This window comes from Acromyrmex echinatior, chromosome 18 (genome assembly GCF_024713525.1).
Source record: "Acromyrmex echinatior isolate Ae372 chromosome 18, ASM2471352v2, whole genome shotgun sequence".
NCBI lineage: Eukaryota > Metazoa > Arthropoda > Insecta > Hymenoptera > Formicidae > Acromyrmex > Acromyrmex echinatior.
In genome coordinates, this window is record NC_141869.1 from 1,517,307 (window position 1) to 1,534,857 (window position 17,551).

The 17,551-nt window shown below is 32.5% G+C and overlaps 3 protein-coding genes across 15 annotated transcripts in view; 1 reads left to right on the plus strand and 2 right to left on the minus strand.

Moving 5' to 3' along the window:
* LOC105152248 (DDB1- and CUL4-associated factor 11) overlaps positions 1-6,937 on the minus strand; it is a 40,034-nt gene extending 33,097 nt beyond the window's left edge. Inside the window, exon 1 of one of the 2 annotated variants that reach the window (XM_011066416.2) lies at positions 5,327-6,937. In XM_011066416.2, the coding sequence (XP_011064718.1) occupies positions 5,327-5,406 (80 nt within the window). In that variant the 5' untranslated portion in view covers positions 5,407-6,937. The remainder of the gene's footprint in view (positions 1-5,326) is intronic. The other variant, XM_087415761.1, reaches the window with a different exon arrangement.
* The window catches only part of bma (SCY1-like protein bma), a 32,103-nt gene extending 17,116 nt beyond the window's left edge, over positions 1-14,987 (plus strand). Inside the window, exon 17 of the mRNA XM_087415779.1 lies at positions 377-14,987. The gene's annotated coding sequence lies outside the window, so the exon portion shown is untranslated. The remainder of the gene's footprint in view (positions 1-376) is intronic.
* LOC105152247 (uncharacterized) lies at positions 14,858-17,550 on the minus strand. 12 transcript variants are annotated; one of them, XR_015548210.1, is made up of 4 exons: positions 16,810-17,541; positions 15,560-16,478; positions 15,192-15,251; positions 14,858-15,068 (listed from the first exon to the last, which is right to left on the minus strand). XR_015548210.1 is itself a non-coding variant. In XM_087415770.1 (2 exons), the coding sequence occupies exon 2, from the start codon at positions 16,473-16,475 to the stop codon at positions 15,720-15,722; it is 756 nt and encodes a 251-aa protein (XP_087271896.1). In that variant the 5' UTR covers positions 16,476-16,478; positions 17,395-17,550; the 3' UTR covers positions 14,858-15,719. The 12 variants fall into 12 exon arrangements, 3 of the variants coding, with proteins under 3 accessions (XP_087271896.1, XP_087271897.1, XP_087271895.1); XR_015548208.1 differs by having other exon boundaries at positions 14,858-15,114; XR_846925.2 differs by having other exon boundaries at positions 15,139-15,251.
* Between the last annotated feature and the right edge of the window lies 1 nt (position 17,551).

A 17,551-nucleotide genomic window follows, 5' to 3' on the forward strand; every position in this document is an offset into this window, starting at 1 on the left:
TCAAGTTTAATACTCTACTATCCCAGATATATCGACAAAAATTATGTAGTAACGTTCTTTCTAAAGTTACTAAATTATTTTTCCAACATGGATATCACGAGAGACAGGATGGATATCTTCTCGAGAAAAATTCGGTTTTACAATGGCCAAAGAGGATATAAATTCAGAGATATTATATTGCATATAAAAAAAATCCCTGGGAACTTTTCTAAATGATTCTCCTACGTACGTTGTAAGAAATCCCATCAAGATTCGCGCTTTTCCAAGACCGATCGTTAATGCGGTTCCTCTTTATTGTTGCAACAAACGTCTCGCGTACACCTCTTGAGAAACGGTGAGAAGCGTAAAGGACGACTCTCTCTTTCCCGTGTTGCAGTATCAATTCTTCAATAGACAACCCGAAGCGTGAAGCGCCAACGATTGTCGCTGAACGAAGCTCGGACAAGATCACGGTGGTTGTGGAGTCTCTAATGAACGCACACCGATCTCCTTGCACGCTCGGTCAATCGTAAAGAATAAAACAAGGAGGAGGTGATAATGAATCGTAGGAGACTCTCGTCCAAGGATACGTCCCCGTGCAACAAGATGCGACGATAATTCTTTCTTAATTGGCCTCGAGATCCCGAGAAGACGCGAAGATCTCTTATCGGGAATTGACGATTCGATCTACGTCCCCCAGGAATAGATCGTGATTTGAAGAGAAATGGAAAGCGGCACTCGCTGCGGATTATTCTGGCCAGATCTGGACCGAGCGAATGCGAATGAAAATGCGAACATGCGACTGGCCTCGGTGAGTACTTCCGTTTGCGATCGTCGAGACGAGATGCTCAACAATCCCCAAGTAGAACACAAGTCATCACGACGTCACAAATTCCTTATCCTAAAATTTCATAACTTTTCCTTGATTTTCAGACAAAATTTCATGATTTCACTGAAAAAAAGGAGTGTTTAATTTTAAAATATTAAAATGTTTTGTTTTCGTCTCTATTTTTTAAACTTATGGCCGGTTGTTCCATCTTTAGATAAACTACGAGAGGTGATTTATTGGATAAACAAAAGAATATAAGGATATAAAAGAGTAAGAGAGTGAGATAGTGAGTTGAAATTTATCGAAAGGTGGAAACAACGAACAATCTCTTGAAGATGTTTTAGTTTTAAACTTTTTCAGTAAACAAAACATTACGTGTTCGGCTTGAAAACACTATGTATTTTAAATTCAAACACATAATATTTTCATCAAATACGATAAAGAACGCCAAGATTGATCAAATTTGGATGTTACAATTAATACATTATATATTCTTTTATTAAATCATATATCTTGAAACTAACGTGATTCTAATATTAACACATATAAAAAATAAGAGCATAAAAAACCATAGCACAAGTTATAGTTTGTGATATTTAATTATTATTACATTAATTAAAACATTAACTTATGCTGTGGTTTTTTATGCTCTTATTTTTTATATGTGTTTATTAAATCAATTATTCCAGATATAATTGCGAGCCGATAACATTCGATTTCAACACAATCATTTCTGAAACGCTAATAATCCCCCCTAAATTAAATTAGAAGGAAAGAAAGAAAGTAATAAATTATATATGTTTTGTTTATGAAAAAAGTTTAAAATTAAAACATCTTTAAGAGTTTAAGAAATAGAAACAAACAATATATTTCTGTAAAATTAAACACTTCTTATTCAATATTCCCCTGACAATAATATTATTATTATAATTTAATATTTTTTGCATTTTTATCTTAATTTGGAAACTGTTAAATATCTTGTTGAGAGATCAATTTGACGTAGCAACGTAAATTACTATTAATGTTGCTGATATTGCTTGCATTTTTAATTGTTGGGTCGATAAAGTTACATACATATGTACGTATTTAAACCTCTTTAAAGCCGAAAAAATTTTGCAAAATTCACCGGCACTTTTCCTTAATTTTTTTCCTGATTTGTCCATATTTCCAATTTCCCTGAAAATTCCCTGATTTCCAGTTTTGTGGCAAAATGTTCAAAGTGACATCAAAATGATTATTAAAAGTTACTTTTTAATCAATAACGGATTCATTTTAATGTCCTTTTGATATTATCGTTGACTTGTTCTACTTAGGTCGCGTTCATTCGCGCTCGCTCATCAGATCCGACTTAACGCGTGTACAATCTGACCTAATACATATATAGTATACTTACATATACATATAGTTATACACACAATATACTCTTCGCGGCTGACAGGATCGCGATTTGATGGCCGCAAATTAGCCCGGGGAAACCCCTCCTCTTCCCTCCCAAGTCGGGCTAATAATCGCACCGCGTGTATCTCGGTAATATTACTCTCGTTACCACGTAGTGGTGACGAAGGGTTCAGGGATAGATCATTTGGCAGTTCTTGTACAACGGACGTGAACACTCGGGGTACATCAGAAGACGTCGACCGATTCCTTGGAATGGATGATCACGAATGCATCAAAATAATGAGATTATTTCCTATTTCCTCATATCGATTATATCTATCAGTATAATCCGAGTTATTACATGCTATCGTTTCCTTTTTATGTCATTAGTAATTAAGAATAAAATCGCGTTTAACGCTCAATGTGACCGTCCGATTTTGAACTTCACTTACTCTGGATCAGCGATCGTTTCGCTGTAAAGCGGCTCGAGAACATCCGAGAACATTCCGATTTTCGACAGTCAAACGACGAAGATATTCGGAGAGTCGCGACTTCTGATTTATCTCGTATATCAAGGAGGCACGTCGTAAGAATAAGTACACGCGTATCTCACAAGCAAACAAAGTAATATACATATATAAATACTATATATACATCTCTCTTAGCCACGTACGAACAAAGAATGAATATTTTTCTCGTCGATATATATTTGTCTATGTAACAATCTATAAATATGTATATCGTAATAACGGCGTGAGCGGTCACATGCGTCTGGCATGTGTCTAGTCGTCACGCCGTCAGTCGTCAATTGTCGCACTACACAATCACTAAATCTTAAGGTAGCTTTTGTAACTCAGGCGACGTCGCTGTGCGAAGACGGGTAACGCATACAGACGCACACTTCCTAGCAGACATAAATATACGCAAACGCATCACGTGCAACCGTTTGAGTTTCCTCGCGGAGCAAGATGCGGTATTGTCGTTTGAATTGGCGGGCAAATAATTATATCGATAAAAGGACTGATGAATTGTTCCATGTATTTCATACGTCTGTTCGCGTACGTAATTGACTGCGCACAGATTACATTTTCTACTCAAGAAATATACATTTCCTGCTCTACAAAATATATTTCCCAATACAATCAATGACGTAACAGAGAAAAGAGTGAATGGAATATATTTAACAATTCATAGAATTATATTAAAAGATTCGTTTCTAAAAGTTCTTACTGAGGATCAAATTTTGATAATGTAAACAAGCGACAAGATTGTGTTCCAACGATAGCGTGGAAAGATTTAGAAAATAATAAATTTTAAAAGATACGATTTAGTCGCGAGATCATTTATTAACCCAGTCAGAAATGACTGGGAATTAATCGCAATTTATTCTAATAAATTTATTATTATTATTATTATTAATAAATTTATTATTATTATTTATTAAAGACATAATTCAACAATCAAATGAGGCTAAATGAAAGAATGTCCGCAATTTATTAATAAAAAAAAAAAAAAAAATAAATAAATCCAAAACTCATGCAGAACGCGAATTGCAAAAAAAAGTTTAACTTAAAGTTTAAATTAATTAATCATACTTTTTTTGATGGAGAAAGAGAAACAGAGAAACAAAATATTCAGTACAAATGTTTGAAGAAATATCAGGACATATCGTTACGATTTTTTCATCTTTTATATATTCCAGATATAAACTGATATGCTCGATGTAAAAAAAATACAAAAAAATTTTCAGATAAAGTAGATCCATCCAAATAGAACACAGAAGTCACAATAATATATCATAAGAACATTCTCATAAATTTATTCGTCACTTATAATTAGTTCATTTTCAAGTATTAGATGATGTCATCCTGATAACATCCTATGAATGAGAGTCATAATTAAATCATTATAATATTACAGGAATATTACAGGAAGTCATTATAACGTCATTTGCCATTTACTCCGGATCTACAATAGAGTTCCAAGCCTTAAGCCATAAGAAATGGACGAATCATAGTCGATTATTTTCCTCGAATTCGACTGTAATTAGTCAATTTCTTACGACTTAAGGCTTAAAATACCTATGTCCGTATTCACCTTGTACTTAAGATACTTGTTCCTTAAATTTATCTTTAGATGCTCAGTAGCCAATGAAATAATTCATAGAGCACATCTGAAGATAAATTTAAGGAAGCCTTAAATATAAGGCCTGATTATGAATACGGGCACTATCGCAGATCCGTGGTTAAGGAAATGTTGAAACGACGAACTTGATCTCGATATCGATAAAACGGATTCTCAAGCTTTTACAATGTGCTTTTTGTATCTTAGCTTAATTTTGTCTTTCATTCCGTTTTCTCTGTTTTCTGTCGCCCGAGATAAAAGTTAACGAACTTTGGAAGAAACAAAAAACGCAAAAAATACAATTTCAGACTTTAATTCTAAGTAAAATATTACCTACATTTCTTGCTCTACATCCTACATACCGCATATTAAGTATAATATTAACATAAGATATTAAGTATACTCAGAACGTACTTTTCCATTCATTTCTATTGTAAGCTTTAAAATCATAATTTCTCATTATATATATTTTTATTTTATTAGAAATTATTCAAATAATGAGGAAAATACTTTTTGTTTAGATATATACTTGGAATCATTTAAATTTGTTCGAATTGCATGCTCTTATTCAACGCGTCGCAAAACGTGCTCATTAGAGTGAGTAACAAATGGTAGAAACATGTTCGAGAATGCGACGCGAAAAATCTTTATACAATGTGAAGAAATAAACACGTGGTAACAGGAAACTATAATTTACATTTTTTTTTTATTTTTCATACATGTTTGCATTTTCCTGTAATTATTTGCGTGTTTTCTTTTATTCTGGAGAATATTTTTTATTATACATAAAAAAAAGCAAAGAAAATAGAAAAGTACGAAATGCATGCTTTGTTGCGGTACGCAAATGACTCGAGCATTTTCTTAAAAAGTGAACTTATAAGTAACAAATAAAGTCATGTGTGATTAGAGTTACTCTAGTCACAATAATGTTCTTACGATACCTGTACTTTACTTGAGATTGGAATTTCGGAAATACTCTCTTTCTCTCTCCTTTTTTTGTTCTTAAAATATTCTTACTTGTTATGTATGCTCACGAAGCAATGCATTGCAGGAAAACAAAATTGCTGATATGCGATAGTCATACGAGGGAGATTCATCCTAACTTGAAAAATATATCACTTATTGAAATAATATGATATACACAATACACATGCATCCGATACACACAATACAGTGGTAGTGCTGTAAACTTCTTAAAGCCTGTATCAGACTATTATCACTTCGCGGACTGACTGCCATCTCTCGGTAATTAGGCCTGCGACACACGATGCTTTCCCCGCTGGATTAGAATCTTGCACCGTATTGGCTGTGATGCTGGCACTGACAGCCAATACGGTGCAAGATTCTAATCCAGCAGGGAGACAAGCATCGTGTACCGCAGGCTTTGGAATTGTTGATATAAGCTATGTTTGAAAACATTGACCGCGTGCCGTGTCTTCGAGTACATTTTACTTTTTAGGTTTGTTCCCATGCTTAAACATGCTCCTACTTCGTCCAATCATAGTTCCTATTCACTCAAATGCGCTCGTTAGAGTGAAGAAACTATGGAACTATGGTAGAAACATGTTGGAGCATGTTGGAGTATGCGACGCGAACAAACTTTTTGACTGTGTTCGCTTTAAGCGTCATCTTTGTTGCTTATTAAATATTAAACAAAGACAATTGATGCTCACAAGTAACATGAGCGCCAAAGCGAACGTAGCCCTATTTTATTCCTGTTGTTCACCGAATATTAAATAAGATATTTAATATGATATTCGAAGGTATTCTATGTTTTCAAACCTTGCAGAGTCGGTAATCTGATATTTAATGGCACAGTCCATCCACTTGCGTTGTGTTTCACACATATAGTACAGTGAATATTCTCCATAATGAGATTTTAAGCGTAAATTTTAAACAGTAAGAAATTGATCAATTATAATCGTGTGTGAGGAGAATAAACGACTATGATTAGTCAACTTTTTACAGCTTAAAAGACTTACGCTTAAGTTTCACATCTTAAAATCCCATTGTAGATGCTGCTTAATGTATCATTTCATCCCTCTTTATTCCGCAAACATAATAGAGTAGTAAGCCTTAAGCCTTAAGAAATTGATCAATCGAAATTGATCAGTCGAATATAAGAAGAATAATCAGCTATAATCGGCCAATTTCCTTGAGATTTAAGGGAATCCTAAAGTGAAGTCCGAATTCTGATGAAATCATTGTTTTACCGATAAAATGCAACACATCGACATATCTTTATATATTATTACATCAATATCGCACTCATACATACGTACAAATTTTCTAACTAACTAATCTTTCGTATTAAGCATCTAAATCTAATTCTAAGTAACTCTCAACATTGATTGTTTATGTAATCTCTAGTCCAAACCAAGATTATTTTATAATTTATATTTACGAAATATAAAACTCGTATGTAAATCAAACATTACGAGTCGATGTTAAAAGTCAGTAACAAAAATTATAATTTTCCACCTTTTTTCGTTTTTGGCATAAAGTTGACCGGTTTAAACTACATTATCGTTTATACTTTAATTATGGAAAAAGATTTTTTAATCTGTAAAGACAGTTGGAAAAATGTGATAAAAACAAATCCCTAGTAGCAAGCTAACGACAAAATAACGACAAAATGACATAGCTTGCTACCTGGGATTCACTTTAGGATCCCCTTAAAGCTTACTGCTCTATTGCGTTTGCAGGGTAATATTCTGTGTGAACAACAAGGATAAAATAATACATCATGAGGATTATACGTGAAACAGAATGCATTCTTTGATATACTATGCGGAATAAACTCGCTCGGGAGCTCTACACAATCAAAGGAACTGTGAAGGAACGGGGAACACAGGAAATAAGAATTTGAATCAATCAGAAACGATGCACTGTGGAATACGATTTTCAATTGAAATTCTTATCCTCTTCCTGTTCTCTATTTTTTCTTAAGGAATTGACCAATCGTAGTCGATTATTTTTTTCATATTCAACTGTGATTGATCAATTTCTTAAGCCCATTCTACAACTGCGTGAGTAGTGTAGATGGTTGTAGTTGTAACAATTAATCAATCACAGTCTAATATGAGGAGAATATTCTATTGTGATTGATCAATTCTTGCAACTACAACTATTTACAACTATGCTTACGCAATTGCACAATAGGTTTAATTAGGTTTACTACATCTATTGTATTTGTGGGCTTACATACGTACAAAGGAACGGAACGATAATAAACTCAATAAAGATGCACTTGAGCGAACAGAGTTAAAACTTGAACACGCAACTGCGCGTTACGTCGAGAACAAAGTTCTACCAAAAACATGTTCTACCGAAAACAAAGGTGAATGCAAACAAAAGTCTATTGTATCTCTTTGTAGCCTTTTGTTACACTTTCTAGAAATGCGAGTTGACGCGAACTTACGAGACGATGCGACGAACAAACGAAGGGACGAGATGAAACATGCGAAGAGTTCAGCTATGGAGAACGGAACAAAAACCGTATATTAATTGATCCTTTTTTGTACTTCTCTGGAGGCAGATGTCGTTTACCTAAAGAAAACGAAGATCATGTAGAAAGTATCGATTATGTAACATTTTTTTTACAGAAGAAACGTGAAAAGTTTTATATATGTACACGCACACACACATTTCATTTTTCAAGTTTCTGTCTTAAAAAAAAGTTACAAATTAACGCACTCCTCTTTCTTATTCCGGTTCCGTCATTCAAAAAACACATTTTAGTCAAAATTTCATTCTGACGTCATAACTAAAAATCAGTTGAATGATGAATTTTTGTTACAAGATTTAATTTCAAACGTCCATAAAATTATAACAGTAAATAAATTTTACGATACAAATTACAGGTCTGTTCTTTTTAGCTAAAATTTTTGCACGGTTCATTTTTCATTCGAGAGAAAAAGAGAAAAGATGAACCGTGCAAAAAGTTCAGTTAAAAAGAATAACTCTTTTATCTCAACAGACGTTGGATGGTGAGAAGTGATACGTACTGTTGCACAATTACAGAAAACTTTCACGTAATTGAATTTATGAGACCAGCATAAAGTCATCTTTTCATCATTGAGTAGCAATCATATTACTGACATTAATTTTTCGTCATACAAAAAAATGTTTGATCATTATGAATTGAAATAATGTCATTTTGACTTCCTGTGTTGACTTTGATGTATTTCTTGAGCATTTTACTTCAAGCCAATGAGAACTTACTAGCTCGCGACCGAATTGAGGAGACTTTCAAAATGCGTTTTGTTCAAAATTTATAATTTTCAGAAAACGAGAAAGAAAGAAATTGCGCACACAAGAAAATTACGCACTATAGAAAATAACAACATGCTAATCAGTAGGATGTGAAATATTAAACGAAATTGCTTAACAATTGCTAAAAATGTGAAACAAATGCATTTTGTTTGTTTCTAGTTAAAAAAACAAAATGCACTTTGAAATGTCTATATTTTTTCAGCATATAAATTAACGATGAAAAAATGCTTTTTAAATATCTCAGAGTAGCTTATAATATATAAGTCATTCAACATTAAACACTACGTCATCTCTAAAAAAAAAAAGAAAAGAAAAGAAATTTTGGACAAAATGCATTTTAAAAGTCTGCTTCTCAATTGACGACAGTACGATGATCAACGAATTGTCCTCGTTCGAGCGTTGGAAATGTTTACGATTCGCGGAATTCGATTTTCAAGCGCATGTTAAGTCATGCCTCACAATTGCAAAATACAAACATATACTTATATTGTGTTTATCGCTTTCTCGTAAGCATTACGATACTGAGTAGCGATCACGTAACTTTTTCCCTAGAAAAAAAGTGAAAATTCTTTGTACATATGTATGAACATACATACATAAAAATTCACTTTTTGCGTTCCTCCTGGAGAAACTGGTGCAAAAGTTCATTCAAAAAGAACAGGCCTAAGATCTGGTGATCAATTGTGTATCTTGAAATGAGGTGAACATTACAAAAGTGAGCAAATTCACTAGTATTCGTAATTTAATTGGTCAATACCTAGTAATCTTTGCTAGTAATTTTTGTAATTTTCACCTCCTTTTAAAATCCACAATCGACAAATCCTCCTGGTCGCGGAGAGAGCAAGTTCGGGAGCTCGCGAAAACTCGCATGGCTCTTCGTTCGTGTAACTGTAAGCCAGTGCAAACATTCAGTAAAGCGGCCCCCCCCTAGACGATCAATATTATTACACAATATTTGATATTTATACACAATATTCCCTGGTGAAAATAAAAATTGGAGAGTAAATTGAATGGGAAAGGGAAAATAATGAAAATAAAGCTTTTAGAAAGCAAAAATTGAGACAACAAAATAAAAAAAGAAGATTAAATACATCTTTTGTATTTCGTTGTCTTAGTTTTCGCCTCTTAGATTCAATTCCAATGTAAGATTAACTTTAATCTCGGTTTAACTTTATTGTTTATCTTTTTCTAATTCTTAAAATTGATAAAAGTTGAAGAGTAAATTAAACCGAGATTGAAGTAACTTACTTTGGACCTTAAAAACTTCATTTTTGTCTCCTCTTACATTCGATTCACGCTCCGATATTTATTTTTGCCAGATATTACTGATTATGTAGACTTTACATGATCAGTAATATCTAGCAAAAGTAAAAATTGGCTGCACCTTAATTGTAGAATAATAAGGTCTGTTTTTTTGACTGAACTTTTGTACCAGTTCATCTTTCTTCCTGTTCTTTCCTCCTGGAGAGAAAAGAATAAAGATGAACTGGTGCAAAAGTTCATTCAAAAAGAACAGGCCTAAGATCTGGTGATCGATTCTGTATCTTGAAATGAGGTAAAAATGATAAAAGTGAGCGAATTTACTAGAATACCGATTATTTCATTAGTCAACACCTAGTAAATTTGCTCGCTTTTGTAATTTTCATCTTGTTTGAAGATACAGAATCGACCCCCTGTTTTCTATGGCTGAACTAGTGTACACTTTGGGAACTTAAAGTGAGATAGATATACGTTTAATATTGGTAAAGCAAGAAAGAGAGTTCTAGAAGAGTGCAGAAACAGAAAACAGACCACTATATTAAATCTAAGAGTCTCGGAATTTTTTTCGTGCACGCGCGTGCGATGTGTATACGTGTATAGGTTAGTATTTCGTTGCTACCTTCAAGTTGTAGTTAAACAAGTACGATAACGGTCGTATACGCGGGAAATCGAGACGATCGCTTTTCAAACATCGGACACGTCGTGGGTGCATCGATTTCGACAGGTAAGGATGCTAGTCGAAAGTACATACGGACAAGTTTCGACGAATGCCTCGTGGAAGATTCGTGCGATGAAAATTTTCACTAATTGTAAAAATTTTCGCCCAACTATACGTCTCGTTGCGCGTCTCGTCGCGTCGCCTCGCAGTCGCACAAAATAAACAAAGATAGTCATCGTTTACGTATTACATCCATCTTGGAGGTCGATGCACAATTCTACCAAACATTTTAAAGAAAGGAAGTTTGATCCACTCGACAGCGACATTCGCCGGTCCTCCACCCGTCTTCGCAATCGCGGGATCGCGGGATCGAGAAATCGGACTCGCGCCGAATTCACATCGATCCTGGGCACGTATTAAAACCGTGTCACACTATATTGTAGACTGAAGATTACTAATCATCTAGAGAGTTTTTCGTGCTCTTCTCGCGATAATATTTATGTTTTTCAACAACATATTGAATATCTAAAGGTTGTATTTGCGCTCTCAAGCAGCAATCATGATTGTACATATAATGTAATTGTAAGCATGTCACTGCAAAGAGATAATCGATTTATACCGTCGTAAATTTTTTCATATTATTTTAAAGTTGAAACTGACGGAATATCCCCGTTATCCCATATTGAGCCTCCAGACTGTTTGTTTTAAATTGTTTAAAGGCAATAATATTGTACAAAATTGTACAATAATATTAAGTCTAGGAATCGCCTTAAAAATTTTTGCTAATAAGAGATTAGAATTCAATCAGTCAAATGATATTTTTAATTTCATTTCGTTTTAACTGGCTGAATTTTAATCTTCAATTTGCAATTCTCAATCTCCAATGCGTAGTGTGATACGAGTTTTATGAAATTATTGGGAATGAATTCGGATCGAAATTTTTCAATTATTCCCCTTAGATCTTTATTGTGCCCTAATAGTAATTTATTAATAATACATTAATTAAACGTTGGGATGAGCCAATATTGGGCCAATAAATTGTGTCACCAGAGTATTTCCTAAGAAGAAAACAGTATAATTCCGATCGAAATTCATTCTGAATAATTCCATGATACATGCCCTGTTTCCCGTTTTTTTGCAATTCCAGAATTTAAAAAAAGAAGAAAAAAAAATGAAAAAAAAAAAGCATTTGTTCATGTGTGATTATTATTCTAACTAATGACGTAAGATTATACAAAGTTAAGTGTCCTTAACGTTAAGCACACCCCGACACACAAACACTTGGAGAAAGTAATGTAAGGCGTTATCAGGAGACATCGAGGCCTCCCTTTTTCTCCTTTCCACCTTCTCTACCAATCCCGTTCTTTCGCGTACTTTGAAATAGACATACAAAACGGAGAAGAGATGTTGAAATGTGATTATTCTACGTGTACAATCGCGGACAATCACAGACAATCATTTACACGTATCAAGAATTATCGAGGTAGATGTATGCATGACACGCATTTCGTTTTGTTAGATAGAATCGCGTTTGGACGAGGAACTCTTTTATTCGCGTCTCAACGGAACGCGACGATCGGAGAAATGATCGATCGCGAATGATGACTATATTTTTTTATTATTATAATTTTGTATTTATTTTGTATTTATTTTATATTTATTATATTTTATATTATATTTATTCAGAATGACTTAAATATATTATATATTTATCTATGATATATTTATATCAAATATACTATATAATTCTACAGTTGCAAAGTTACTTTTTCTAACAACGCAATACTTTTACGTATAATTTAAATCGCATAATTTAAATCGAATTCGTACATTTAGAAAATTTATTTGAAGAAAATAGAAAATCCTTCTATTATAGAATATCCTTCTATTATATTATATAAAAATATAGAATATCCTTCTTTTTTTCGTACTTTTTTATTACAATATTTTACGCTATATTATTTATTATTTATGTTTAAATATATTTTTACATATTTATATCAAATATACTATTAATTTTACAAGAATTTTACAACTGTTACTTTTTCCACTTGAAGTAATCATTACTTTTACGTCGCATAATTTAAATCGGATTCGTGTACAATTTAGAAAATTTATTTGAAGAAAATAGAGAATCGATATAGGGATATCTTTCTTTTTCTGATCTGCGCGATCAGGATAGCTTTTAGATCACATTTTTGTTTCTAAATTTTAATAAATCATTTCGATATTAATTCTATTCTATTTTCTATTTCTCGATTCGACTGTTCCACTCGTCTTGCTCCACATTGCCGGGAATACGTAATGCATGGAGTCGGTCAACATCGCGCCAGCGACATACAATCAAATTAGTAAACACTCCGATGTTGATCGGCACTCGTAGCTCGTCCAAACGCACACGTTTCGAGAGGAGCAGCCGATCGATTCTACCGATCACGAGCATCACTAAACTACTCCCGTGTAAAGGCGCGTTTATTTGTCGAATCGTTTGTATAAACGGCTAAGTCAGTCCAGATGAATATTTAGAAGCACGTAATTCAAAGTGCTATTTTAGGGAAACGAAAATCAACCCTCGCATTTCGCAAGGCCTAAAAAGTACGACCTAAACACGGAATAAACGCGCCGTTATGGTACATTTATGGATGCTCCATTCGTTTCTGCACTTTCTCTTCGGATGCCTCTCTTACAAATTTCGTACAGGAGATACGATTCTCATTTATGGATTTCAAAGAATGACCTCGCTTTTGCCACGGTAGATAGACTTCTCATCTATCAAAGTTGATTAAAGGTTTATTCTTTTCAGAATGAACTTGTACCATTCTTTTTTCCTCTTTTTCTCCCTACTGGGAAAAACGAGGAAGATGACTAATGCAAAAAGTTCAGCTAAAAAGAACAGGCCTAATATCTTCTCTTGATTCATCTTTTTTGTACTTGTGAACCAAAACAACTCTCGTCTGTTTATTATTTACTTAATTATAAGACGCTACGCGAGCCGGTGATTATGTAACTTCAGTATGTTGATTCAATCTTGGAAAATTTGTGCTAAATTTAATATTTCACATGTCTCAAATGGTCCACTCAAATTTTTATATTAACTTAACACAAGATGAATATGTTAAAAGATATATTATTTTAAAAAATAAGCACAAAAAAAAGAAATATACTGACTCAGTTTGTAAATAAATCATAGAAACTTTTTTTCAGTAAAATAAATATTTAGGATATGTTAAAAAATAACAAATCGTAACATATTTTGTTTGTTAAAAATTAATATATCCTTACATATTTTATTTATTCATCTTAGAATTTACGTTTTAAAATACATTATTTTTATGTTATTTATTTAGTATTAAAATGTTATTTTAATACTAAAAATATTGGATATCAATTTAATACAAAGTATTTAAATTACATAATCATGTGATCTGCAGATTATATTAAATCAATACTCGAATATGTTAAAAATTTTACACAAAATTTTAACAAGAACTTGAGTGGACCGTTTCCGAAATATTTACTATATTGAATCGATGATGAAAAAAACACGTTTCAGATTTTGAAATTTCCAATTTTAAATTAACTGATGGCAAATTATTATAAAATAACGATTTTCGAATATTTGAAAATGTAAGAAATTTTCTCTCAAAAATAATATTATCTATTATAGTACGTCTCTTAAATTTTAAACTAAAAAAAATTCAACGGAAAAAATCAATGATGCGAAGAAAATTTTAAATCGAGACACTCCAGAACTGTAGATAATAATTATGCGATTAAAGGAAAAGTATTTCTTTTAATCACGAAAGACGAATACGAACTCTTTAGGATCAGTCGTAGAATCGAGCACATTCTATATTGCAATTTCGTAATTAGTGAGCGTAGAGAAAAAAAAAGAGTAAAACACCGTACCTTATACCAATCGTGGATATAAACATCCAGCACCTCCAAAATAAATCGATAAGATGTATAGAGATTAAATGTTAAACGAGAATATTTTTCAACGTAATTCGTTAAACATGGATGTATGTTATGCTCGGGAACACTTTGCATAGAATGAACTGATCCTAAAGAGACTACCTTTTGCTGTATACTAATTATTTGTACTAATTCGATCGAATTTATTCCTGTTTCCCACTCTCACTTCTCTCCCCGAAATCGGTTACGCACAGAACAATATTTATCGACGCGTTTCCTAAATGACGAATCTCTATTGATAACAGTATAGAGATTCTCTCGCATAATAAAAGTATTCGTTACCGGCGAGTAAAGTGCTCAACCGAATAATCCCCGTCAAGATTATGTGTTCAGAAAGAATACGTTCTACGATACTCTTTGCGACACCGTTAGCGATAAGATAGAATTCAGAAGTCTATATTCAGAGAATAATACAATCCTTCTACCAATTATACATACATATAATTATAAATGTATATTTCATGTATTCGTTTTTAAAAATACAGTAAAACTACCGTTGTATCGACATAATGTTGAAACTTTGCACCCAACATGCCCGTTTGAATCTTTTCCATCTGTATGTAGTTGCCGAACTCGTTAATTATAGTTTTACTGTGCAATAAGAGTATAATTAAAATATTGAATATTTTATTATCATCTAAAAAATATAAAAATTAAATACCTTATGCATGTAGAAAAATATACATATTGCAGTATATAATCCTTAGTACACACCTTAATTTTTCGCACCTTTATTACACATGATAGGTCTTTCGTGTCCTGGATTAATTTTCACTTTTACATACAAATATATAAAAATTATTAAGCAATTTTTACGTATATTTTGATATCTTTAGAAAGTGGTGTATCTATGATAAATTGTATTTATATAAATTATTATATACAATTATTGTATATAATATTGTATATAAATCAAAGAAAAGAAATGGACAGGATACGAGTAACCCAAAGGTGTGTATTAAGGGATAATATATATTTAGCATAATTAGAATTTTCCTTATTAAAAAATAATACATAAATTATGTTAATTATCCCTCTCTATGAAGGATAATTATATTGAATATAAGAATATATGCACTTACAATATTATTCTCCTCATTATTATGGCGAAATTAATTCTTTGTTGTTAATATAATTGCGATAAATTCATACTTGCTAAGATTTGCTTCTCATGATATTCTAAAGCAGATGAATTTCACATCCTGATTTTGCATTCTTGATTTTAAGACTTGCAATAAATTACTAATCTTCTACGAGCTTTAAGTGACTAAAAGCCTTCCTTTGTGCAATGTTGTGATATATTCTTACATATATTCTCGGGGCATATCTTGCTTTTCGTATTCTAGTTTTAATAGTTGCTATTTCAGCAGGCGTGAGAAAAGATAGCAGCTTTTGAATCGAAGGTGTTTTTTCATATTGTTTGGCTTGTTGTTTACATTGAAGTAGATGCAATTGTTTTGTAGTTAATTTTCGTTTCTTTCTCGACGTCCTTTCTTTATGATTTAATTTAAATGTTTCTGCCGTTGAATTAATTTGCTCAATATTCTTATCTAATAAAATTTGTGACTGGTCGAATGAGCAGGATTTAATTTCTTCCGAAATATCTTCGAATAATGTAATTTGAGTTGTTTCTAATTCTTCTATTATTCTTGGAATTTCTGTTACCTTTTCTTTTGCAGTAAATGTTTCTCTACTCGCAGGCGATGTTTCTACTTTAATTATAACAGGTACACTAGAATCTGGTCTGTTTGGCAAATTTAAGGAAGGTGCAACTCCACGTTTCAATTTTCTTACTCGGAAGGTTACTAGATAGTCATTGTCAGCAAAATGCCGATAGCACACAGCACACTTGCTTATCTGCTCATCGGTCATATGTTGAATTTTCTCAGAGTAAATCAGGCTTTTCCATTTCTGGAAGAGAGCTGGATTCTTGGGGATCTGATGAGATGGAGCATCTCCTCCCGAGGGACATCCTAAGATGCAACATGCCCTGCCCATTGCCTGTAACGAGATTACGTATCCATGTCGATTAAGCATAACTAATTAACAATTGCTTATCAATATCTCTTTAATCTTTTTAATTAGGTAAAAGTGATTTAAAGATATGCAAGTTGATGGGTGAGGTGCTCAAAACACTTTGAAGAAACTTCAATTTTATAGTTGTATTTATTATTAGCATATCATGTGTTATAGTTTAATTATTTCATTATAAGATAGAGGAAGATAAAAGAAATAAACTTTAAAACTTCTGGGAGTATATTTTTTGTTTTCTTTTCCCAGAATAAGATTTAAAGTTTTTTTTTTTAAACTTGGAATACTGTGATCACCTTACCTATCCACTAAGGCTCGGCTTTTCATTTTCTGGTTGTAACTCAAAAATTATGAGTATGTAAACTATGTTTTATGTATCATCTATGTAAACAATCTAAGAATCATTGAAGCCTATATTCTTTGTTGCATTAGATTGAATTGAAGTTTATATCTTGCTCTTACATTTTTATTTATTAATACTAATTTTTGTTAGGTGTATTAACTATTTTAAATTACTATTACTTAACTATTACTTTTTTTCTGAATATTATCCAGTTTGTATTAAATTTACATGAGAGAAAGAAATAGAAAAAGATTCATGTAAACTTAACGTAAATATTTTATGTAAACATAACCGTGAAAATACAGCACAACTCTGCACAACTCTGGATGAAACTTAACCTAATAATAGCATTAAACGGATAATTTTATAATGAGTGAACTTTAAAGTTACCGCACAACTACATAAAAGCATCAGTTTAGTGATTAATTATTGCTAGAAAAACAACTTTTTAATGACTGTCAGATTAAATGAGGTTAAGTTTAAACCACAAATTAACGAAAAAATAAAACGAAAAAAATCAGGCTTTAAAGATTAAATATTCACTTAAGAGATAATGCATTTCCAAGTGGTGACAACGTCAAAGAACTGTCGACCACCGTCAACACCGTTCACTGGTTCACCCCAGGATTCCCCAGGAAGCATCACATGATCGGCACCGTCGGCACTCGGTTACTTCCCGAGAGGCAGCGACAGGTGGCAT